General features: G+C 56.9%; 1 protein-coding gene across 12 annotated transcripts; it reads right to left on the bottom strand.

The window, feature by feature from the left end:
• Positions 1-101: 101 nt before the first annotated feature.
• Positions 102-20,829, bottom strand: VILL (villin like). Of its 12 annotated transcripts, none has more exons than XM_070360603.1 (21): positions 20,755-20,829; positions 20,306-20,372; positions 16,142-16,208; positions 15,945-16,019; positions 15,422-15,627; positions 14,088-14,196; positions 12,774-12,884; positions 12,270-12,469; positions 11,841-11,919; positions 11,650-11,748; positions 10,915-11,053; positions 10,664-10,764; positions 8,619-8,756; positions 8,356-8,514; positions 7,640-7,819; positions 6,956-7,101; positions 5,877-6,021; positions 1,798-1,983; positions 1,559-1,630; positions 883-1,158; positions 102-639 (listed from the first exon to the last, which is right to left on the bottom strand). In XM_070360603.1, the coding sequence occupies exons 3-21, from the start codon at positions 16,205-16,207 to the stop codon at positions 526-528; spliced, it is 2,601 nt and encodes an 866-aa protein (XP_070216704.1). In that variant the 5' UTR covers position 16,208; positions 20,306-20,372; positions 20,755-20,829; the 3' UTR covers positions 102-525. The 12 variants fall into 12 exon arrangements, with proteins under 12 accessions (XP_070216704.1, XP_070216705.1, XP_070216711.1 ...); XM_070360604.1 differs by lacking the exon at positions 20,755-20,829 and adding an exon at positions 20,616-20,736; XM_070360610.1 differs by lacking the exon at positions 15,945-16,019.
• Between the last annotated feature and the right edge of the window lie 3,184 nt (positions 20,830-24,013).

The raw sequence follows: 24,013 nt of genomic DNA, 5'->3' as shown, positions 1-24,013 counted from the left end.
ACCAGAAAAATCCCTGTAAAGCACACATGCGTGTGTGTACATGAATGTATGTGTGTGTGTGTGTACGTGTGTGTGTGTGTACATGTGTGTGTGTGTACATGTGTGTGCATGTGTGTCCCAGAGCCCTGGAGCCCCAGCAGCTCATTCTCTACTCCTCTCCACCTTCACAGTGGAGCAAGGTGGGGGTCGGGGGTGTCTGTTCCCCGGGGCAGGACGGACCAGCACGGAACACACCCACTCAAGGTGGAGGGCATGGAGGGCTCAGGCTTTGGAATGTCACAGCCCCCCTTGCCCCCCCAGTCCCAGAGGCCCACTCCCCTAAGAGGTGGACCTGAGTGACCCAACCCTGAAAGCTGACTCACCACACCTTGTCAGAGCCACTGGCTTTTATTTTAGGGACCAGGAGTCTCCAAGGAGGGAGTGCCAGGAGGGCCTCCTCAGGCTCTGGTATTTGTATGGGGGTGCCCGCAGGCAGGTGCCCACGCCTGGGCCATCTGGGTGGCACTGGCAGGGCAGGGCCTGGGTTCAGAAGAAGCCAAGCTGCTGCTTCTCCTGCTGCTGCCTCCACTTGGCCATGCTGTAGAACTCCTCCTTGGACTTCCCAAAGATATCTTGGAAATCAGAGTCTGAGAGATAGGCCTGAGGCAGGGTGGGGGCAGGAGAGAGTGGGTGCAGAGGCAGGGTGTCCCACAACCCTGTCCCACCCACCCAGAGGTGCCATCCTCTCCCACGTCTCTCTGCCCATCACCCCATCTGGAACACTCGTCTCCCAGGGCAGCTGCCCATGGCCCACCACCTGTGGGTCACGCCCTGGGTGCCTGCAGCTCAGCTTTCCCTGCACGAGTGTGGGGACTGGGAGTGGCAGGGGTTCTGAGCACCCACCTCCTTGTGGGCCGGGTCCACGCCCTCCGGCAGGTCCTCGACAGCCTGGTGCCTCAGCTGTTCCCGGGGCAGGCCCCCACTGCCCAGGGATTGGGGGCTGCTCTGGTAGCTGCTGCTGCTGGCGCTGCTGACGGTGCTCCGGCTGCCGGTGCCCGCGCGGGGGCCCAGCTCCAGCTCACTCTCTGAGATGTCCTCGGAGCTCTTGAGGGCCCGCAGGGCCAATGGGCCTGCCCTGTCATTGCCTGGCCATCTGGACAGCCGGAAGTTGACGATCTCCTGCCAGGAGAGGGGCCTCAGGCTCAGGAAGCTGGGGGATGGGCTCCCCCAGGAGGCTGCACTGAGCCCCCTGGTCCTCTTGCCCCCAGTGCCACTCCTGCCCCTTCCAGCGCCTGGCTCCTTCCCTGCTCATTCTGGCCTCTGGGCCATGCCAGCCCAGACCCATGAGTGTGTGTGTGCGTTAGTTGCTCAGCTGGGTCCAACTCTTTTGTGACCCCATGGACTGTAGCCCACCAGGCTCCTCTGTCCATGGGGATTCTCCAGGCAAGATTACTGGAGTGGGTTGCCATGCCCTCCTCCAGGGCATCTTCCCAACCCAGGGATTGAACCCAGGTCTCCTGCATTGCAGGCAGATTCTTCACTATCTGAGCCACCAGGGAAGGGGGCCCCTAATACTCACGGCTGTTATCTCAGAGATGGTAGAAACTGCTCCTGGGTCACCCGCCACCACCTCCTCGTAGGACTGGGTGTTCTAGGGGCAAGAATCAGGATGGGAGCTTGATGGAGGGGCAACAAAGGGATCAGGTTCCCTCCACAGACCGGAGGTCCCTGGGCAGGGTGATGGCTCCCCCTCAGTATACCAGGGTGGCCCCCTCCTGTGGATTAGGGTGGGGATGGGGGAGTCCAGGTGTCACTCACACTCCATTTGTAGGGGTCCCAGGTGCAGAACCATCCAATGAAGGTGGGAGGCTCGTGGCCCTGCCTGACCAGCACAATGGGTGTGGCCAGGCTCCTCCCTGCCGGGTGGGTCTTCAGGTACTCCTGGCCCCAGGCCACAGCCTCCTGCTTCCACTCGCTGGCAGCTGCCCCCAACCACAGGAAGATCTGGGCCACAGAGGGGGCCTGGCCTTGGGTGGGTGGAGCTGACCTCTTCCCTCCCAGCCCTGTCCAACAGGTGGTCTCAGAGCCCCCCACACATATCCCAGCCAACCAGACCCACCCAGCAGGCTGGCCACACACCCGCACACCCGGAAACATGCCAGGAGGTTCGCAGGCATGCATGTGTGTAGTCAATCCACACATATTTACTGAGTACCAATGGTGTGCCAGGCACTATCTCGGGATGAGGGACTCAACCATGGAAAACACATAGACATAATCCCTGCCCTTGCAGAGCTTTCGTTTGCTGGGGGAAGCACAAAAATAAGTAAATTATGTAGAATATCAGATGGAGAAAAACAAGGCAGGGAAAGAAGAGTGGTGGTCGTGGTGGTGAAGTGGTAGATACCGTCATTTGAGTCAGGGAAAGCCTTACTGAAAAGACGACATTTGAGTCAAGATCTGAGGGAGTGGGGCTGGGGGATGCTCTGAGCAGAGGAGACACGCAGCGCAAAGGCCCTGAGTGTGCCGGCGTGCTCAAGGAGCAGCCAGGAGGGCGTGGGGGCTGGAGCAAAGCGAGAGAGAGGCAGAACCAGGGCTGCTGGGCACAGGGCTTTGCTTGTGCTCTGAGTGGGATGGGAGCCCAAAGGCCTCCCTGCCACACTCACATGGCGTCCCAGACACATACACAAACAGCCACAGCTACACAGACACAACTGTCCCTCACCACTCAGCCAGAAGGCAAATCACGGCCACACACAATCACCCACACACAGACACAGCTGCACCACACACAGACACAGCTGATCCACAGTCACACTGGATCGCACAGCCTGGAAAACATTATCTTGAAACGCCACTGCATCCGGCCACACTGAAACGTGATCGCACAGTCGCATGAATACATTCACTCAGGCACCCATACCGTCAGCCAGTGTCACAGCCTCTTGCACAGCATCATTGCTCCTGGCTGGTCTGGCCACTTACAGCCAGTTCCTTGACCACACAGCCATCACACACAGCTGCATGAACACAGGCAAATGCACGCACACCGACAGATGACGATGAAAACACAGCCATACAAAAATCTATGGGGTGCAGCCAAAGCAGCCCTTGGGGGGAAATTCATGGTGATACAGGCCAGCCTCAAGAAAACTAGGAAAATCTCGAATAAACAACCTATTACCTACAAATATTAGGTAAAGAGAACAAAATTAGGTAAAAAGAACAAAATCTAAAGTCAGCACCAGCAAGGAAATAATGAAGATCAGAGAGGAAATAAATGGAGATCAAATGCAGGTACACGAAGACACTACACACACACATATATACACACAAGCCATCACTTTATGGCCACTACATACACACACATATACACCCATGCAATTACTCTATGGCCACTACACACACATACATATACACACATACAATCACTTTATGGACACTACACACACATACACACAATCACCTTACGGACACCACACACATATACACATCAGTTCAGTTCAGCTGCTCAGTTGTGTCCGACTCTTTGTGACCCCATGAATCACAGCACGCCAGGCCTCCCTGTCCATCACCAACTCCCGGAGTTCATTCAAACTCACGTCCATCGAGTCCATGATGCCATCCAGCCATCTCATCCTCTCTCGTCCCCTTCTCCTGCCCACAATCCCTCCCAGCATCAGAGTCTTTTCCAATGAGTGGCCAAAGTATTGGAGTTTCAGCTTCAGCTGAACTTCAGTCCTTCCAATGAACACCTAGGACTGATCTCCTTCAGAATGGACTAGTTGGATCTCCTTGCAGTCCAAGGGACTCTCAAGAGTCTTCTCCAACACCACAGTTCAAAAGCATCAATTCTTCGGCGCTTAGCCTTCTTCACAGTCCAACTCTCATATCCATACATGATTACTGGAAAAATCATAGCCTTGACTAGACGGACCTTTGTTGGCAAAGTAATATCTCTGCTTTTCAATATGCTCTCTAGGTTGGTCATAACTTTCCTTCCAAGGAGTAAGCGTCTTTTAATTTCATGGCTGCAGTCACCATCTGCAGTGATTTTGGAGCCCCCAAAAATAAAGTCTGACACTGTTTCCACTGTTTCCCCATCTATTTCCCATGAAGTGATGGGACCAGATGCCATGATCTTCGTTTTCTGAATGTTGAGCTTTAAGCCAACTTTTTCACTCTCCACTTGCACTTTCATCAAGAGGCTTTTGAGTTCCTCTTCACTTTCTGCCATAAGGGTTGTGTCATCTGCATATCTGAGGTTGATATTTCCCTAGAGTCGGACATGACTGAGCGACTTCACTTTCACTTTTCACTTTCATGCATTGGAGAAGGAAATGGCAACCCACTCCAGTGTTCTTGCCTGGAGAATCCCAGGGATGGGGTAGCCTGGTGGGCTGCCATCTATGGGGTCGCACAGAGTCGGACATGACTGAAGCGACTTAGCAGCAGCAGCATTGATATTTCTCCCAGTAATCTTGATTCCAGCTTGTGCTTCTTCCAGCCCAGCGTTTCTCATGATGTACTCTGCATATAAGTTAAATAAGCAGAGTGACAATATACAGCCTTGACGAACTCCTTTTCCTATTTGGAACCAGTCTGTTGTTCCATGTCCAGTTCTAACTGTTGCTTCCTGATCTGCATATAGGTTTCTCAAGAGGCAGGTCAGGTGGTCTGATATTCCCATCTCTTTCAGAATTTTCCACAGTTTATTGTGATCCACACAGTCAAAGGCTTTGGCATAGTCAATAAAGCAGAAATAGATGTTTTTCTGGAACTCTCTTGCTTTTTCGATGATCCAGCGGATGTTGGCAATTTGATCTCTGGTTCCTCTGCCTTTTCTAAAACCAGCTTGAACATCAGGAAGTTCACAGTTCACGTATTGCTGAAGCCTGGCTTGGAGAATTTTGAGCATGACTTTACTAGCGTGTGAGATGAGTGCAATTGTGCAGTAGTTTGAGCATTCTTTGGCATTGCCTTTCTTTGGGATTGTAATGAAAACTGACCTTTTCCAGTCCTGTGGCCACTGCTGCGTTTTCCAAATTTGCTAGCATATTGAGTGCAGCATTTTCATAGCATCATCTTTCAGGATTTGAAATAGCTCAACTGGAATTCCATCACCTCCACTAGCTTTGTTTGTAGTGATGCTTTCTAAGGCCCACTTGACTTCACATTCCAGGATGTCTGGCTCTAGGTGAGTGATCACACCATCGTGATTATCTGGGTCATGAAGCTCTTTTTTGTACAGTTCTTCTGTGTATTCTTGCCATCTCTTCATATACACATAGACAATCACTTATGGCCACTACACACACATAATCACTTTATGGACACCACACACATATACATATACACACAGACAATCACTTTATGGCTACTATACACACATATGTATACACACACGCAGTCACTTTATGGACACCATACACACATACATAAACACACACAATCCCTTTATGGCCACTACACACACATACACATACACACATATACACACACACAATCACTTTATGGCCACTACACACACATATGTATACACACACGCAGTCACTTTACAGATACCCACTCAGCACTGACACGTCAGCCACAGGCACTTGGTCGCCTGGGCTTACGCGGTCAGAAGGCACACAGGTACACTGCACCCAACTCTAGCGCATGTGAGCCCTAGACACACAGCCACAGCCTCCCACGGGCTCCTCGGACTGTCGTCCCTGGCGTCTCATCCACAGCCACAGGATCACAGTCCTCAGGGTCTCAGGGTCACAGGCAGTCACTCACCCGCAGCCTTATATGCAGTCACGTGGCTAGAAACACGAAGCCACACACACTCTCCCCAGTTAGACAGGCGCAGGCCCATCCCATTCACACCCCACCCGGGCACCAGGTGACCGCACCTCCTGCCAGGCGTCCAGCAGCATGACGTCATACTTGTCCAGGTCCTCTTGGCTGAAGAACACTACTTCTGTGAGGACCAGGGGGCCCGCCTGGCAGGAGCACTCAAACAGTCGTGGCTGAAAGTCGCACACATCCTCGGGGGGCCTGGCCAGCATGGCACAAGGCTGTGAGGGGCGCAGAGAGCCCTGGGCCTCTGGCAGCCTGGGCCAAGCCAGCCCTCCGCACAGCACCCCTCCACCACCCCTCCGGGGCTGGGACACAACGCCTCCTAGGGCAGGACGCGCTGGCCCTCCTCTGAGCTCCCCCATCCCAGGGTCTACTCCCAAAACGCCTGCCCTCCTCCAGGCCTCCGTGTGTCAGTGGAGAAAGCTAGGTGATCTGTCTACCCACAGGCAGCCGAAGCACAAGCTGCCCCGTGAACTTCCCGGGAAAGGAGCGTCGGGAAGGAGCAGGGAGCCGGCTGAGTGTGGAGGGCGGGAGGGCAGGGAGGGCCCAGGGGAAGTCCTGCTGCCCCCGGAGGGAGAAGCCGCTGGCCCCACCCCGGGCTGGGAGCTCAGGAGCTGCGCCTCAGGCCGAAGGTGGGAGGAGTAGGAGGAGGGAAGCCAGACTGAGAGAAGGGACCGCAGAATGTAGGCGCTCAGGAGACAGTGGGGGGAATAGCCAGGTCCCGCACAGAGAGACCAGCACTCTGCTTCCAGAGCCCCGAGAGACCTCTGCCTTTCCTTATCCATTTACACACGACACGCACACTATTCTGGCACACTGCACACACGCTGTTTCCCCACATGTCCCATTACTCTGGGGACACCACCTCTGGGAAGTGCGGGGTTGGGGGACGGCGCTTTTGCCCTCGGGCCCTCTGCGTCCTGGATGGTTCAGGACGGGACCGTGCAGGGAGTACATTTCTCCAGCAGAGGGCGCCACTGCATCGCTCTCCCCAGCATCTTCCCGCTACAAGTCAGTGATGGGGAGAAGGGAGGGGTGGGCTCCTGGGCTCTGTCTAGTTCCCTGTGTGATTCGTAACTAATCACCCACCCTCTTGGGCCTCAGTTTCCTCCCCTCTTCCCAGCCTTGTCACCTCTTGTTGCTGGGGTAGGGCGCCCGGCCCCCCAGAGCCTCCCAGAAGTTGGGAGGCTCCTGACCCTCCAGCACTATCTCCATATCCTCCCTGCAGATGATGGTGACCACCGTCCGCGCCATCTCACGCTGGTCACCGCTGCAGCCCTGCAAGGCAGGAAGCTGGGTCAGGCCCTGCAGCGGGAGAGGGCCTCACCTCTAGCCCCTCAGCCCCCGCTAATGGGGGCCTGGGAGCGGGAGTCACGTGGGGCCTGGGCTCGCGGCCCAGCGTGAACAAGCGTCTCCCTTCCTCCCTGCCCCGCCCCCGCCCGCCCCTGGCTTCTGTCTCCTCAGGCGATCAAGGTCACAGGGACCCTCTCCAGGTCGGAGCACAGGATGGAGACCTCTAGACTTGCAGATCATTCAGGTTTTACGCTGAAGATCAGCTGAAGATCCCCAAGACACCTGGGGAGGGACGTGGTCCCTGAACGAGGCCGGAAGGAGAGGAGGTGGCCCCGGCCTGGCCTGCCTCTGACCTGTGGACGCCCCTGTCCACCTGTCACGTTATAACTTCCCCCAGGTTCCAGAAAGCACAGGTGGCTCTCCGCCGCCTCCCTCCTGGCCTGTCTGAGGCTGGGCTTGCAGTCAGCCTCCGCTGAGGAGTGGACTTCCCTGGCCTGGTGCCCCTGCCCCAGGCGTGGGCTACCTTTCCAAACCAGAGGTAGCAGAGGTTGGCTGTCACCAGCAGGAAGACGTCGCTGGAGTTGAGGGCTGAGGCGCGGGCTGGCACCTCCATGGTCCGGGTGTTGTAGCTGTCGGTGCCTTGGATGTGGAAGAGGCTCACGGCGGGTGCTGGCTGCCCCTTCCTGCTGTGCCTGGGGTGCCCCTATGAGAGGACTGGGCCTCAGGCTGAGGTAAGGGGTCCTGGGCTGCCCCCTCTCCCAGGGCAGGGGCTGTACTGCATCAGCACCCAGGGCCCCCTCTTAAAGCTACCTCTATTTTCTGTTCTCTGTGAGTGTGTAGTGGGAAAAGCCCCTTAATCTGGAATAGGGCACTAGGCCCTTTCTAAATGGATCCCTCACCCCATCTCGGAGGGGTCAGAGCAAGGGTCCCCCAGGCTTTAAAGGTGGAGAGTGGAGAGCAGCTGGGTCTGTGTGTGACCCCAGACAAGGCCCCGGCTCCCCTTCTGTTCAGCTTCCTCACTGCGCCCCTGTTCTGTGGTTGGCTCTGGGGATGGGGGAGGAAACTGGGGCAGGCCGGGGTCACCCTCGGAGCGCCTGGGCCTCAGAGAAACACCAGGAAGCTGAGGGGCGGTAGGCTGGCCCCTGGCCTGCAGAGAAGGTGCTCAGCCTGGGCATGGAAAGGCCACAGGCACACAGAGGACTGGGGAGGCCGTGGCGGCGGCAGCGAGGTGAGCCCTACCTGGAAGATCACGAGCTGGCCCTGGAAGATGGCGAGGAAGTGGGGGGGCTCGCTGCCCATGGTCACGTGCTCCTGCACCAGGGCTCCACGGTACCACAGGTCCAGCTCCTCGGCATTGCCCCTCAGGGCGCTGATCTCATGTGCCATGGCCTGGAGGCCCTGTGGGCGGGAGCGGTGAGGGCCCGCGCAGGTCACAGGCCCCGTCCTTGGCTCCTCCGCTTCAGGGCTTGAGGGTGCCCGCCACCCGACTCAGGCCGGCGCACCTGCCACAGGTACAGGACGTGCTGGACGAGGCCCATCCTCCGGTAGGTGTACAGGACAAGGTAGCAGCTGTCAGCGCACAACTGTCCGTGGTGCTTGGGGTCCACAGGCTGCCTGCGTGAATCCTGGATGCACCATATCTGGGGAACAGGGGACCGACAGGCACGGGTGGTGCCTCCACCTAAACCAGCCCACCCACCTGTCCAGCCAGGAAGCTCTCCGCAGCCAGAGGCCGGCCGCACCTGTGCAGGCAAGGGGCTCCCCCCGAGGTGTGCACCCACCCCAGGCTCTGTGCTCCCCCCACAGACCCCTGGGGCCTACATCTGCGCCAGGCTGCTCGCAGCCAGGACTCTGAGTTGGTGTGGAGCACCTGCAACAAACAAGTAGGGAGGACTCCAGAGGCTGCCCCGGCTGCTTCAGGCCACCCCAGCCTGAGCCCACCAGCCACAGCCGAGCAAGGGCCAGACAGGTTCTGCACTGCTGATTGCTGCTCAGGCCAGGGGAGCAGAAGCTGGGTGGAAGCAAGGCCCAGGGGTTCTTGGAAAATTTTTCTTTTCTCAAGTGTCATTTAGAAAAGCAAAGCCTGTTCAAAGACTGAAAAGGAAACAGTCTGTCACACTTAGCATGATTTCTTTTTCCTGTGGGGAGCCAAGCCAGGGAGATCCCGGTCGAATCCTGGTCACCCACATGGGCAGTGAGTCCACGCTGAGATTCACCTGTAAAGTGAATCTGTAAAGTGTAAATCTTTTTCCACCTGTAAAGTGGGGGTAACAGTGCTCACTTTGATGTAGTAAGAAACAATATCGGGGCATCCTGAGGCCTGATAGCAGTCTCTGGAAAAGACCAGAGCACCCAGCATCCTGCTTCTTGCAGAAGAGGCTGACTCCCGTCCCATGCCTCCAGGAGCCGCACTCACCTGGCAGCCAGGCCTCCTGGCTTGAGCCCTCCCCTTGGCTGCCTGTTCCCCCACTGCTGGGGTGGGTGGGTCCCGTCCCTGCCTTGGTACTTGGGGTCTGGGCTACAGACCCCTCCTTCCTGCCTGCCTTGCCCTTATCTCCATTTTCCGCTGGTCTCTGCCTGGGTACCCCACCTCTCCCTGATTCCCTTTCTCCTCTCCTGGGCCTTCAGCCCTCCCGCCCTGCCCTACCCCCTCCTCCCTCTAGCTTCTGTCTTCTCCCTCTGTCTTCTCCCTCCTCCCTCAGTCTCTCCCTGTCCTCCAACCTCTCATCCTCTCTCCCTGCTCCCCGTCCTCCTATTCTCAGCCTCCTCCCCGCTCATTGCCACTGTCCATCCATATCAGGGCAAAAGTTGGAGGGAACCTTGGAGAAACTGTATTTTCTCTGACCTTGGCCGACCTTGAGAACTAGCACCCCTCAAACAGGCCCACTGTCCTGTTCCCATCATCCCACAGCACCCGCACACCAGCCTGGGGGCCAGGTGGGACCACAGATTTAGCCCCATTTTAAAGACTTTAAAAAATGAGCCTTCTAAACAACTGAGTCCTGAAGACATTAAGGGCCCTGACCAGGGGAGACCCAGTAAGTCAAGAGGCAACCCTGCCCTATACAGAGCCTGGAAGTAGCCCCCAAACGCTGCATCTCCCAGGACGTCTGTCTGAGCGCAGACAGGGAGCTGACAGGGTGTGACTGTGTTGAAGGTTGGGTGTGGGGGTGTGATCATGTGTGATGTAGAGCTTGTACAGCTACATGTTTGCAACTGTGTACCTAACTGTGAATAAGTGCAGTGACAAAGGTGTATGTGTCTATAATATAATAGGTATGGTTGTGTCAAACATACGACAAAAGGGCACAATTAATTGTCCAGATGTTACTGTGCTGAGTGCCATGTTACCAGCAAGTGGCCACTGTGTGAGACAATACTATCACACACAGTATGAGCTGGCTCAGGGGCGGTGTGGGTACGTGTACACATGCCCCCGAGGGTCCCTGATTGTGTGCAGACGTGCACTAGGGCATACCTGCGACACTTTAGCAGCCACATGGTTCACCTGAAGACATCTTCACCCAGCCAAGCCAGTGCCCCTCACCTGCACGCTCCCAGAAGCGTCGTCCACCATCCTGAGCTGGGCGGCTAGCTCAGGCTGGCTGTGCAGCTTGCCCACGTCTAGCTTCACCTGAAGCAGTTTACCTGAGGGTGGGACAGAGGGTGTCTTGCCCCGCCCATCACACAAAAAGCCCCCTCCAGCCACACCCCTCACTCTTCTCGGGGATATTCTGGGCCCTGCCCCGCCCACTGCAGCTCGGAGCCCCGCCCCGCTCTCTGGCCACGCCCTCTCACCCATCCCACTAAGGTTCTTGTTCTTGCGCTGCTGCCCAGACCACGATCGGAAGAGCTGCTTGAACCCGGCCGACTCGGCGCCGTCGTCCATCACCTCCACGCTGGTGTAGCTCGGGTAGCCCTTGGCCTGGATGAAGTTCTGGGGCGGGAGTTGGGTGAGGCGTGTGGCCCAGGGGCCCACTGCTCCACTCTACCCCGCGGGACCTGCGGGGCCAGCTGTGCACTGAGCAGCATTAATTAACTGAGCTCGTGACCCGCATAAGGAGCTGGCTCTGACACTACCGACTTCTCCGAGGTCCCCAAGGACACGCAGGTTCCCCTTACTCCGGGCCTCCGGAAGGGCGGGCTATGACCACCCCTCAGACCCCAGGCAGAACCCTGCCTCCCTTCCTGGAAAAGGAAGGTGGGCCCAGTGCTGGAAAATCCTCAGACCTCAAGGTAGGTCCCCCAGGGTACCACAAGCCTGTGGTACCCTAGAGAGGGGCCGTGTGTTCCCCTGGGATCTTTGGTCAGAGTGTGTCTCCTCCCTCAGATAGGGCAGTGGGTCTCCAGGCTCAGACCCCGGGACCGGGTTATATTCTCCTCCATCAGACAGGGCTCCAAGGGCACGAGGTATCCCCCTCCTGGCCCCAGGGCAGGACTACCCCTCCCTTTAGACCCCAGAACACAGATGTCCCCCATCCTCAGACCCCAGGGTGGCACAACGACCCTCTGAGACAGGGCCCCCAGCCTCACCAGAGCCCTCCTGAAGGCAGCCCCTCTCTCCTGGAGGCTGGCCCGGCGTCCCTGCCACACGTAGATCTTGAAGCCACCCTGATCCAGGATGTAGCAGTTCTGGGATCAGAAGTGGGGCTGGTCAGTATGTGGTCCGGAGTGGGCTGGAGTTATGGAGTGGATGGGGATGGCTGAGACCAAGCCTGCCTCACCTCCTCCTGAAGTAGGTCTTGGGTCAATGGGCAGGTCGACAACTCTTGGACCACCAGATCCTTGCTCTTCTGGCAGACTCTAGGGGACAGGCATGCAGATGTGGGCAGTTCAGCCCCTTCCTGGCCTGGCTCCACTCCAGCTGCCACCGCCCCTCCTGCCTCCAGAAGCAGAAGGCTTGGGGGCTGGGTTCTTCGCAGCCTTGCTATGAAGCCTTGGGCAGTGCCCTGGCCTTTTCAGGGCCCCAGTCGCCTTGTCTGTACAATGAGTTTCTCAGGAAGGCAGCCATGCTAGAGTACAGGCTGAGGCCAAGGTGCCTTATGGCCTGCTCCAGACAGCCAGGAGCCTTTCCTAGAGGCCTTCCTAGAGGCACCATGCGACTGCAGCGATGATGGACACACCCACCCTGCCCACTCCCAAGGCCTGCTCACTGGTAGAGGTGGACATTGGCCTTCTGCAGCTGATTCATCCTCTTGCTGGGCATGGCGGCGTGCAGGCTGCCCACTCTGCGGCCCAGCACAGCTTCCATGATCTCCATGAGGTCAGTGGCTTCAGCCTCATCATCCACCACGCTGACCTGTGCACGACCACCACGCTCCCTGTCCCGGAGGCTGTGGGTCAGGAACAGGCCCTGCGGGACCAGAGCTGGAAGTCAGGGCCTCCCCAGCATGGCCTCTTCACCTCTCAGACATTCCAGCCCAGACCCTTCCTGTTATTGCTCAGCTCCCAGAGGTGGGGGGGCCTGGGGAGGTACCTCCTGATCCTGGTATCCAGGGGTACCCCCAGTGTGGAATCTGGACTCAGCTTGTAGGTACTGCTCAGCTTCTTGGGCAGAGAGCCATGCCCACTTCTTGAGGTGGCTGGAGGATGGGCCCATGGAGGACCATCCCTCCCCCCAAGCCCTGCAGCCCTTTGTTCCTGGGGCAGACACTGACCCGCGCCTTCCTGGCTGCACTGGCCTTGGGCCCATTCCACTGGATCATCATCCTCCCCAGGTCCAGCAGGAAGACATCACTATTGTTGAAGCTGTGCCAGGAGAGCTCCACCTGCGAGGGCCAGGGTCAGGGAGGAGACGGGGGGGTCATACTACCTGGACCCTGGGAAGGCCCGCAGCCAGCCCCTGCCCACGCGAGCATAGCTCAGGTGTGTCACTTGTGTGCAGCGAGCTGCATGTATGAGTGTGGTGTGGTGTGTGTGGTGTGTGTGTGAGCTGTGTGTAGGCACGCGTCGGTGTAAGCACATGAGACCTCAAGGGTCACTGTGTGGGTGTGGCTGGGTGCGTCTCTGGGTGTCTGTGACTCCAATATGCTTCCTTTCACAGGGTGTCCGTGACTGAATCTGGCACTTCTTGGCGCGTGTCCACAGCAGTGCGTGTGTACGTGGACACATGGATACAAGTGGGGCTCACGCATCTGCTTCTCCATGTGTGTAGCTGTGTGTGCTCTTGGGTGACAGTGCACGTGTGCCTGTGTAGGAGACAGTGTGTGATCTGGGGCTGAGGGCAATTATCACCCCAACAGAGGCACTTTTGAGAGGAAAAGTGGGGGCTCTGAATAATTATGGCAGGCTAACAGGCAAAACCTCGGGCTGCATGGTGGCCCTGCATGAGCCAGATGTTTGGTCACTGAATCAATGGGTGATACTGCATGAGCTGGGCAGGACTGTGTGTGTGTCCCAGAACTGTGTCGACAGTAATGTGCACAATTCGGGGGCACCGTTCATACTGCAGTTGTCAGACTCCTGACTGTTCACTACACTGGATGGCAGGAGACCATCTTGTTCTCACAAGATCAGTATTTTCCATCAATATCCTGACAGGAGGAAGGAGCACTCAGGTCTAATTTGCACAAAGGCTCTCAATAGGCCCAGTGGCTCTGGGGTAGCAGTGGGAGAGGCTGTGTGTGCCTATGGGTGGCAATGAATATGTGTATGAGAGTGTGGGGCCATGCACCTCCCCAGATCATCCTCTCTCTCATGGTGCTGCTTACCGGGGCCACCCAGGTGCATCATCTCGTCCGCCTCCCTGTCCTAGGTCTTAATGTGCTCCGGGACAGACGAGGAAACCAAGGGTCAGAGGAGACACGGCAGAGGTGGGGCTGGAAGCTGGGCTCTGCCTTCTCTCTCCTCATCAGGATAGGCCACCGCCCACATTCCCCTCACTGTCCCCACCACCCTCCACACCTCCCGACACTCCAGGACATGCAGTCCAGCTGAGTCCAAGGTCAGGCGGCATCCCTCGCAGCTCTCACCTCGGTGGCCGACACGTGCTTCCCCCCTCGGATGCGCAGCAGTCGCTGGATATTGTACACGTTGGTCTCCACATGCTTGAGGGCAGAGGCCAGGCCTCCCTTCCTGTAGCTGAGGAGAGCACAGGGTCCCACGTGAGACCACAGACTGCCACTCGGGCAGTGAGTGCAGACACGAACATGGGCACGCGCACATGTGGGGACACACATGTGCCTAACATATATGTGCAAGTAGATATGAACACGCATGTGCAAGCATATGGGGGCAGGACTGTGCATGTGCTTATCCGTGTGTAGATATGTGGACACACACATGTGCATATCCATGTATGCATGTGGGTATGTGTATCTATATCCGTGTGAGTATAGATGTGTATGCATGGAATTCACGTAACTGTGTATGTGTGTAGGTGGACATGAATACTCACTGATGTGTGCCCACCGGTAGGTGGACATATATGGGCTGGCATGTTTTCTGCATGTGCATGTATACATGTGTGCATGCATTTATGTACACACTATTTACATGTATTTGATTCAACAGAATGATCGAATACTGGCAGTTTCCTATGGTTCAATGCATTTGGTAATTAAAAACATGTTTGAAGCAATTTACAACAAAAGACATATTTATACTGGGCATGGTAACACAAAAGTGAACTCAAAACAAAACTGGGATCCACTCCTGGGTATACACCCAAGAGAAATGAAAAACAAATGTCCACACAAAGATTTATGTACAGTACTGGATGTGAGTAAACTTACTGCAGTAATCACTTCACGATACCTGCAAGTAAAACCATTGTGCTGTACGCCTTACACTGATACAGTCCTGTATATCTCAGTAAAAATGGGGGCAAAAACTAGCCCAAACCTGTATGCCAATGTTCACAACAGTATTACCTGTAACAGCTAAAAAGTAGAAACAAGCCAAATATCCATTAAGTGGTGAAAACAAATAAAATGTGGTATAAGCACACACGGCATTGTCTAATTCTATTTAAGTAAAATGTCCAGAAGAGAGAAATCTAAACGGATGGAGGGAAGGGAGTATGGGAGGAAGTGGGGATGATGCTAAAGGGTAGGGGTATTCTCTGGGGGGTGACGAAAACGTTCTAAAACTGTAGTGATGGATCACATAAGTCTGTGGATATACTATAAATACTGAATTGTGTATTTTATATGGGTAGGTTGTATGGTATGATTTCTATATATTAAAAAAAAAACACAGAACAACCCCAACACACCCCACACGCTGTGATGAGGAAGCCAGTTGCCCCAGCTGCCAGCCACCGCACAGCTTCTGGCCCTATCAGCCCCCTGCCCGTCTCACTCACATGATTCCCGAGCGGAAGTAGCTTCGAAAACAGGCGGACTCGTGGCCTTGCACCTCGCGGTGCTGCACGGTGGCGCCGCCCAGCGCCTCCTTCAGATGCTGCAGGAAGGAGCCCGGCGCGCCCTGCGCCCCCGGTGCCGCCATCTTGCCGACCCAGTAGTGCAGGTCTTTGGGCACGCCCGGTGTGGCCTTCAGGCTCTGGGGGACCTAGGGCCCAAGAGTTTGTGTGTGTGTGGTAGGGGGCTGGGGTCCCAGGGGTGGGTGGGGTGGGCTGGGGCCCAAGGTGGAGGAGGTAGCAAGGGCTTTGGGGAGACTGGTCAGGTGCTTCCGCAGCTAAGAGAGGGAGAATGCGGAGGGGAGGGTAAAAAAGCCTCAAGGGCAGCAGCAGCCTCCTTGTGGGATGCGATTCTTGGGCTCCCAGCCTGCCTCTTTCCAGGATGGAGCTTAATCTGCATCATCAGAGCCCCCAGTGGGCTGTGCCCCTCCCCCCGCCCAGTCCCCCAAAAGGCTCCTCAAGTGCTCACGTGCAGAACGACATAGCAGTGCTTCTCGAAGAAGTTCCCGTAAGCCGGCTCGGGGACCGGCACCATCTGCAGGTTCTGGGAGAGGAGGGTGCCTCCTGAGGACTCAGGAGAGCAACCATGACCCTCTGGGGTGGGAGAAGCCTAGTCTCAGAGACCCGAACACTCGCCCAGTTCTTCTGTTTGGTCGTACTGCTCACCTCAATGATCCATATGTGGAGGTCCCTGTGACTCTCAATGTCAGGGAGGCCCCTCCTGGTGTCCATCCTAGATCAGGAGGGAGGGAGAGAGGAAACACAAGCCGGAGTCCTTAGGCTCAGGTTGCCCCCCGGTCCTCTGGGCTCCAAGCAGGAGCTCTCCCCACCGACAGCTCTCCAAAGCCCCTTCGTCATGGCCTGTGCCCCTTATGACGAGGGCTGCATAAACACAAGTGCCAGAAAACCAGGACAGGTACTGCAGATGTCAGCACAGAGGCTTTGCAAACAGAGATCTAGCTTGTGGTCTGCGTTTGTGCTCTTGAAAGAAGGCTGAGCTTGGTAGACAACAGTAGGCTTTGAGTCTATGGACCACCTTTGCCAGACAGAGTTCAAAACGGACAGATGTAGGATCTGCAGCCAGAGACAGGCACTGTGGATGGTGATAGGCTTGCAGAGGGCGAGGGCTCTGCTCAGTAACAACAGGTGCTGCAGGCAGGGACAGGCTCTGCCAACAGGACACGGCTCTTGAAGTAAGACAGAATCCTGTAGGCAAGATAGGCTCTGCACACGAGGCAAATAAGCCAAAGTCTTTCAGACTGCTGCAAGGTGGCCGTGCAAAGAGACACAGCACCTGCAGAGAAAAGGCTCTGTGTACAAGCACAGGCTCTGCAAACAGGGACAGCTTCCTGAGACCCAAGAAAGGGATGGAACAGGCACAGGTTCTCCTGACAAAGATGAGTTCTGTCGACAGACACCACCTTTGAAAGGACGACCTGTGTGAAGAGACACAGACAGTACCTGGGGAAATTCAGACAGGCTGGGCAAACAAGCAAAGGCTGTGAATGCTGAGAAAGGCTCTGCAAACAGTCCTGGGTTCTGCTGGTATGGAGGAGCTTTTCAGAAATGGGAAAGGCTTTGCAAATCTTTGTGGGTGGGGATGAACTCTTAAGACAGGGACTTTTTGCAGAACAGAAAGACTCTGCAGATATGAACAGGCACACAGATAGGCAAGGCTCTGCAAACAGGCACAGAGTTACCAATCAGAGATGTGCTTCTCAGACAGAGGCAACTCTGAAACAGGCCAAAGTTCTCTAGGCGTGGTCAGGCTTAGTATGCAGGGACAGCCACGGGAAACAGCCTCAAATCCTGCACACGGGGAGATGGAAACAGGCTGGGCAAGCAGTCATGAGCTCTGCTGAGAGACTTAGGCTCTGTGAAAAGACACAGGCTCTGTAGACAAGGCCCCTAGAGACAGAGTCTTGGCAAACAGGAGAGGTCTTGTAAGCCCACACAGGCTCTGCAAACAGACGGCCTCTGTTAACAGTGACATCTTTAGAAAGGGCGGGATATGCTGAAAGGAGCCAGCTGGGAAATCAGCTCTGTGGGCCAGCACAGATGCTCCAGACGGGGACAAGATATTGAAACAGGGCTGGGTTCTGTAGAGAGCCCAGGTTCTGCAAACAGGGTCAGGCTTTAGAAAAGGATGAGTTCTAGGAACAGATAAAGACTCCATGAATAGGAACAGGTCCTGTTAAAAAGTACACATGCAATTATTAGGAATAGACCGTACAGACTGACATGGGCTCTGCCAACAGGGATAGGCTCTACAGAAAGACAGAGGTGCTCACAGACACAGCGACCCCTGGTGGTGAGAACTCTTTGTAGGAGTAAAGCCTGCAGACAGAGTTTCTATCCAGGCAAGTTCAGATAGGCCGTGCAAATAGGCAAAGGCCCTGAAAAACACCCCAGACTGTACAAACAGGGCTCAGGTTCTGCAGACAGAACCTGGCTCTGAAAGAGGAAAAGACTCTGCGAGCAGGACACAGTCTAGAGACAGAGATACTTCCTGCCAAGGGAATAGGTTCTGCTGACTCGGACAGGTGCGGAAAACAGACAAATCTTTGAAAACAAGGATAGTGTCTTTAGGCAGAAAGAAATGTCCCAGCCAAGCATGTAAGACCAGCTCTGTAGACAGAGAGGTTTGCATGCAGGGCAGCTTTTGCAATTAAAAAAAAAAAAAAAGTATCTTACCCATGAGGAAAGAGGGACAGACTGTTTAAAAAGACTCAGATTCTCCAAACAGGCTTAGGACAGAAAGAGGTTTGGCAGGGTAGATGAAGATTCTGCAAACCCAGGACAGACTCTGAACATACAGCCTGACTGTGAAGAAGGTGACAGACACTGCGGCAAGTAATAGGCTTAGCCAACACAAGCAGCTTGGGTAAATCAGGCCAAAACACTCTCACATTCTTGATACACAGCTGAACGCTTACAAACAAGCGATGCAAACAGACTGCAGACAGCCATTGGCTCTCCAAACAGCATCTTTGTTGTGCTCCATGGTTCCAAGTGGCACAGGAGAGAGGAGTGGAATGAGAAGGATCTGGGGATGAAGGGAGCTCTGGATTTTGTTGCCTGTCTGCAGGTGACTCTCAACGACCCCGGGCTTCCCTGCACCCCTCCTTCAGAAGCCCCTGCCTGAGATTTGGTCATTGCTTCACTGGTGGAAGTTCTTTTGACCTGTAAATCCCACTACCTGCAACTTTTCCTCCTTGCTGCTGCTTTGCCTCATAGATCCAGAAGTCCCTTCTTTCTGAACTTCTCCCTCTAGTGGTCCTGGTGTGGTGTTCACTCCTCTCCCTTCCTCTCCCTGCTCACCTCCAGCGTGTTATATCCCAGGAGGAACAGCCTTGACTCTGCATGACCAGGGGAAAGGAAGTGGCAGGGGATACAGAGTTACAGAATCAGAGGCATAGTGTGATGGGGGCCACCGAGAGCGGCCCACATTCCTTAGGTCTTTATCCAGGCCGGGCCCAGGCCCTGGTGAACTCACACCGGGAAACACCCAACCCTCTCAAAGAGGGCCAAGGCAGCTATGGATGTGTGTGGGGTGGGGAGGGGTGGGGGAGGGAGCTACCCAGGGGAACCGGGGTGGGGGGGGGCGGGGAGGGGGGAGGGGGTTCTCGTGGGGCTAGAGCTGCCTCCTCAACCCGAGTTGGAGTCCCCGAGTACTCATGGCCTGGTCTCCCTCACTAGAGTACAGGGTTCCAGGGCCAGGGGCTTCTCTTCTTATTTACTGCTGGCTCCCACTGCCTGACACCCTAAAGGTCCGCTGGCCCGTGACTGCGGAGGGGAAAGTGGATGGAGTCACCGTGCTCTCTCACTGCACCCGGAACTGCTGTGGCAGTGCCATGAGCGACGGCAGACGTGGTGACCGTGTGATGGTGGTCTCAGGCAAAGGGAAACACGCAGTGAGGTCAAGGGACAGGCATAGTGACGTTCGGCGGTGACGGGCGGCAGCAGTGACTACTGACAGCGACCAGGGCACGGGCAGGCAGTGACGAGAGGTACTGCCAGGAGCTGCAGCTGGGAAGCAGTGACAGAGGGACAGGAAGCCTGGCTGGCTCAGCAGAGGGGTCACCAGGGCTCCCTGTGGGGAGAAAGTGGGGACTGGGCTGGCTTTACCGCGGAGGGACAGCATTACCCTCGAGGGGCTCGCAGGGTGCTCTGATATCCAGTGCTAGCCTGGGGAGTCACACTCTCAGGCTCCCGGGGCCTGAGGCCTCATCCCATGTCACCTGTCTTCCACGTGCTGGGGGGTGGGGAAGGGGTGCTGGGGGTGGAGAAGGGGTGCTGGGGGGTGGGGAAGGGGTGCACAAAGGGTGGGGCCCTCCCCCCGCCAGCACCCTCCTCTTCTTCCCCCAGGCGGTCCCTTCCTCCCTAGAGTGCCCCTTCTGACCCACAGGCTCTTGCACCCAAGCATGTCCCCTCTTCCCCTTCCGTCACCCGCCCTGAGTGGGGACACATCCCCCGACTCGGTGCCCTCTCCTGCTGGAAGCCCCTTTCTCTTCCCTGGGGGCTCACTCTGTCCCCCCACAGCCCCCTTTCTCTCTCAGATGCCCAGTTCCTCCTCTGACTTGCTCTTCTCTCCTGCTGCCCCCTCCTTCCCTGAGTGCCCCCACCATCCCCCAAGCATCCTCTCTCCCCAGCGCCCCTTCTCTCGTGACTCCCCCGCCCCACTGTGCATGCTTCTCCCTCCAGACGCCCCTATCGGTCCCCTGGGTTCTCCTCTGGTTCAGGTGCCCCCTTCTGTCCCTGGGGCCCCCTCCCTTCCCGGGGTCTCCTCATCCCCCCCTTTACCCCCCCCCCACCCCCACCCATCTTTACCTAGAGCCTCCTCTGGCTCTGCTGCCCCTTGTCTCCCTGGGGTGTGAACTTCCTCCTCCTGAGGTACCTGTGAAGGGGCGGACTCCGAGGTCACTTTGCCTGACTTCCAGGAAGCGAGGAGGGGCGCTGCCTGCTGGATTGGGAGGAGGGGGGATGGCCCGGGGCCCCCAGGGTATGGACTCTGGGAGACAGACACCCCTATCCCGTAGAAAATCCGCCACTTTCTCTCCCCACCCCCACCCCCGCCCCCAACCCCGCTCCACCCAGAGCTGCTCTGGTTGCAGCCTCCCGGCCCCGCCAGTGTTCTCACCTGCTGGCTGGCTCTGCTGCCTCCCCAGCTCTGTCAGGCCCCTGGGCAACCCTGGGCCCAGTGACCCCACGTGGTACGCTCCTGATTCGGAGCAGCCCTCCCACCCTGGCCCCGGGAGTCTCTTCCCCACCCAGCCTACCTGCTGGAAACTGCTCCTGCCTTCACCCTGCCTGTGGGCAGTGCTGGGCTTGGCATGGGGCCCGGCTCTGCCCATTGCCACTGTAACTCAATCCCTGTCCCCGCCTGGCCCAGCAGAACATACCTCAGCGCTTGGCGGGCGCTAGCATTTATGCTGAGTCAGTCACTTAGTCACTCAACAAATATTGACCCAGCTCTCTGAGAGGGGCCAGCCCTGTCCCCAGGGCCACAGCTGGACTGGTGGGCAGAGAAAGCAGGGGGTGGAGGCCTGGGCTGTGCTGAGATGTAGGCTGTGGAAGCCACTGTGACTTCCCTTCTGACAGCCCTTGATCCCTGACCTCCAGGAGGCCAGGCCACCCCAGGAAACTTTAGGAGGAAGCAAGACCAAGGCTATTTATTGCAGGATGGGTTGGCAATCTGGCTCTGTGAGACCCAGGCCACTTCAGAAGGTGGAGGAAGGGGGCCAGGGCTCCCTCCTGCACCTCCACTATCCTTCACAGCCTAAGTTGGGCTCACTGCCCGGCACAGCCTTCCCCAGGGAGCCCTGATACCCATCGTGGGAGAGGCCAGTCCAGCCCTTGCTAGGGCTGCCCCTTCCTTTCCTTCCTGATTGTGGGATGGGGGAGGAGCTGGAAATAGAGCCTTCCAGAAACTCCAGGGTCACCATGGCCTCAGTCCCAGCCACGTGCAGCCAGTGTGGACTCCCCTTCCAATGCAGAAACACTGCTGAAAGCTGCCACTGACCCCAAGACCCTTTCTCCACATTCAGCGCTCACTGCCACTGCTCCCTGTCACAAGTTGAGGCAACTCCAGGAAATCTAGGTCCAACTGTGCCTGGGAGGACGTACTGCCAGTGCGTGACTGTTTAACAGATAAAGTTACTGGGTCCCTGTGTATGAATGGAGGCCTGTGTCACAGGGCACTTGGCCAGTACCTGTGTGTGTCTGACCTGTGTGTGGGAGAATGCCTTTTTGAGCCTCCGTTCCCTTCTGGGACCTGTGCCTGCACAGTGCATGCCTGTGGGAGTGTGGCTCTGCCTACCTGAGCACCTGTTTCCTGGCTCCTTTTGTCCGGTGTCCAGCGAAATGCTGTGCGCTCACTTCTCCCCATCTCATCTCAACTTCTCTGCTCATTCTGTTTGGTCTTTGTTCCTCATTCCCTGGAAATGTTTCTTTCCTAGGTGCCAGAGTCCGAAAGCTGGGGGTTGACTCCGTCTTCACCTTACCACCGCCCGCTACAGCCAGAGACTTGCTGACCACCCCTTCCCCTTGAATCAGCCCCCAGCCCAAGTTTTTTCCCCACTGCACTGGCTGCTCCACAGTCTCCTTTGGGGCCTTTCAGTGTCAGCAGGCGCAGAGCTCAGGCCTCCGCTCTTGTCATCTTTCTAGTTTCTTCCCAAGTTCCAGTCCCCAGGCTTTAAACACCATGGAAACGCCAGTGTCCCTTCTGACCCCGACTCCCAGTATTCCCAACCTCCCTCAGCCTCCATCCATCTCCTTCATCTGGTCACGTTTCTTCTGGCATGTCTGCCTTCACGCTTGACATCCATGTCAGGCCTTGTTCAGATCTACCTCCTCACAGCCTCTGAAAAGGGCACAAACATCTAGCTGGTTGCTCCAGGCCCCAAACCTGGGAGCCATCCCAAGTTCCTTTTCTTCCCTCACACCCACCAGGCTGGCCAGTGGTTGGTTCATCTGGGCTCCTGGGCCTGGCTAGCCCGCTCTGGAAGGCAGCTTCTCACACTAGTTGGTACCATGAGCTCCTGCATCAGTCTTTCTGGCCCCTGTGTCCATCTTCCCACCATAGCCAGAGAGATGGTTCAGCCATACATCAGATCATGCCACTCCCCTGCTTCACATCTTCCACTGGCATTCCTAAAATAATATCCCCGGTTGCCTGTCCCTTTGGCTGCATCTCCTATCTCTCGCCCCAGTTCTATGTTCCAAACAGAATTGCTATGTCTCTTAAGATGCGAACCTCATTCTAGGCTCTGGATCTTTGCACTTGTTTCTTTCGCCTATAGGCCTTTCTCCTTGATCTGCCCGTGGTTCCTTTTCCACATTCTGGACTCAACCAATATGACACCTCCTTCCACGCCTGTTGTAGGCAGGGTAGGACACCCCACCTGGCACCATGCAGCCTCAGCGGCTTAGTTGGGGGAGGCACAAGGACCTCTCCAAGACCCCTCCCTTTAGAAATCTCTGGGTCTCTGGGACCTAGAAGAACTTGGGTGGGCATAACTGCCCTACTCCAGTACAGCCTCCCCTGTAACCTGTGAGCCTGGGCCCAGAGAGATGGCAGTGGGCCCAGGGCCTGGCTGGGGCCTAGATGAGCAGCACTGTTTTGTGTCTGGGGTGGACAAGCTCCATGGGATCAGGCCCTTGACACACAGAGAGAACACCGAGGCCCTGAGCAGTGCTCACAGGCAGCTAGTATGCTACAAGGAGGCGGTACCGGCCTCTCTCTTCCTCCTGCTCAAGGAGGGGTCTCTGCCACCCTCTCCTCCTGTTCGGCCACCCTCCCACGCATCTGGGCTTGCAGTCTGAAGGACACTGAGCCTGGTTTGCCTTGGCCAGCACCGCTCTGGCCTTGACTGCCTCCGCTCTCGCCCTGCAGGGTCCGAGGGTTCTCAGCGGTTCGCGGTGCTCCCGCCCCTCTCCCTGAGCTTATCTCGGAAGGCCCAGCCCGCCAGCTCTGCTTCAATGTTGACTTAGGCCTAGTGGGCGGGGAAGGCGGCGATGGAGGCCGGCCTGCTCCAGGTTCGCCCCCCTAGGTTACCTGCTCTCTGGTTCCCCGCTCCTGGTCCTGGGGCCCCAGGCCTCATCTGAGTCCCTCCCACACAGATGCAAGATGTCACCTCTTCTGTGGACCAAGTCCCACGGAGGGGGGCGGGGGGGGCGCTGCGCCCCCCAGAGAGCGTACGGTACTTACACCCAGGATGGGGCGGCCTAACTCGGGTCCTGGGTCCCACGGTCTGGACATGTCCGGTCCCACGCCCTTGAGGAGAGCAGCCTTGGGTCCGCGTGGGGCCCCTCCTCCTGATCCCCGCCCCCCCAACCTGGCTGCAGCCCACGGAAGAGCAGCGACAGGGTCCCCGGCCACGGGGGCGCGCATGGTCGGAGCGCAACTCCCCGCGGGCGCCATGGGAACCTCCAGGGCCGGAGGAGATGGAGCTAGCCCTGTGCCCGCGGGGCCATCACTCCATCGGGCCGTGTGGAGGAGTGTCCAAGCCTGATGGCAGCCCAGAGAACAGGCCTAGG

Source organism: Bos mutus, chromosome 22 (assembly GCF_027580195.1).
Source record: "Bos mutus isolate GX-2022 chromosome 22, NWIPB_WYAK_1.1, whole genome shotgun sequence".
NCBI lineage: Eukaryota > Metazoa > Chordata > Mammalia > Artiodactyla > Bovidae > Bos > Bos mutus.
This window is presented reverse-complemented; position numbering and strand designations above follow the sequence as displayed.

Bases quoted from the DNA above. Each gene is read 5' to 3' on its own strand.
- VILL (XM_070360601.1), bottom strand. From the start codon at position 18,479: ATGGAGCACAACAAAGATGCTGTTTGGAGAGCCAATGGCTGTCTGCAG. The intron at 14,197-15,421 runs GTGAGTGAGACG...TGCTCTCCTCAG, and splicing joins TACTTCCGCTCGGGAATCAT to CTACAGGAAGGGAGGCCTGG. The intron at 1,984-5,876 runs GTGCGGTCACCT...TCTGTGGCCCAG, and splicing joins TGCTGGACGCCTGGCAGGAG to ATCTTCCTGTGGTTGGGGGC.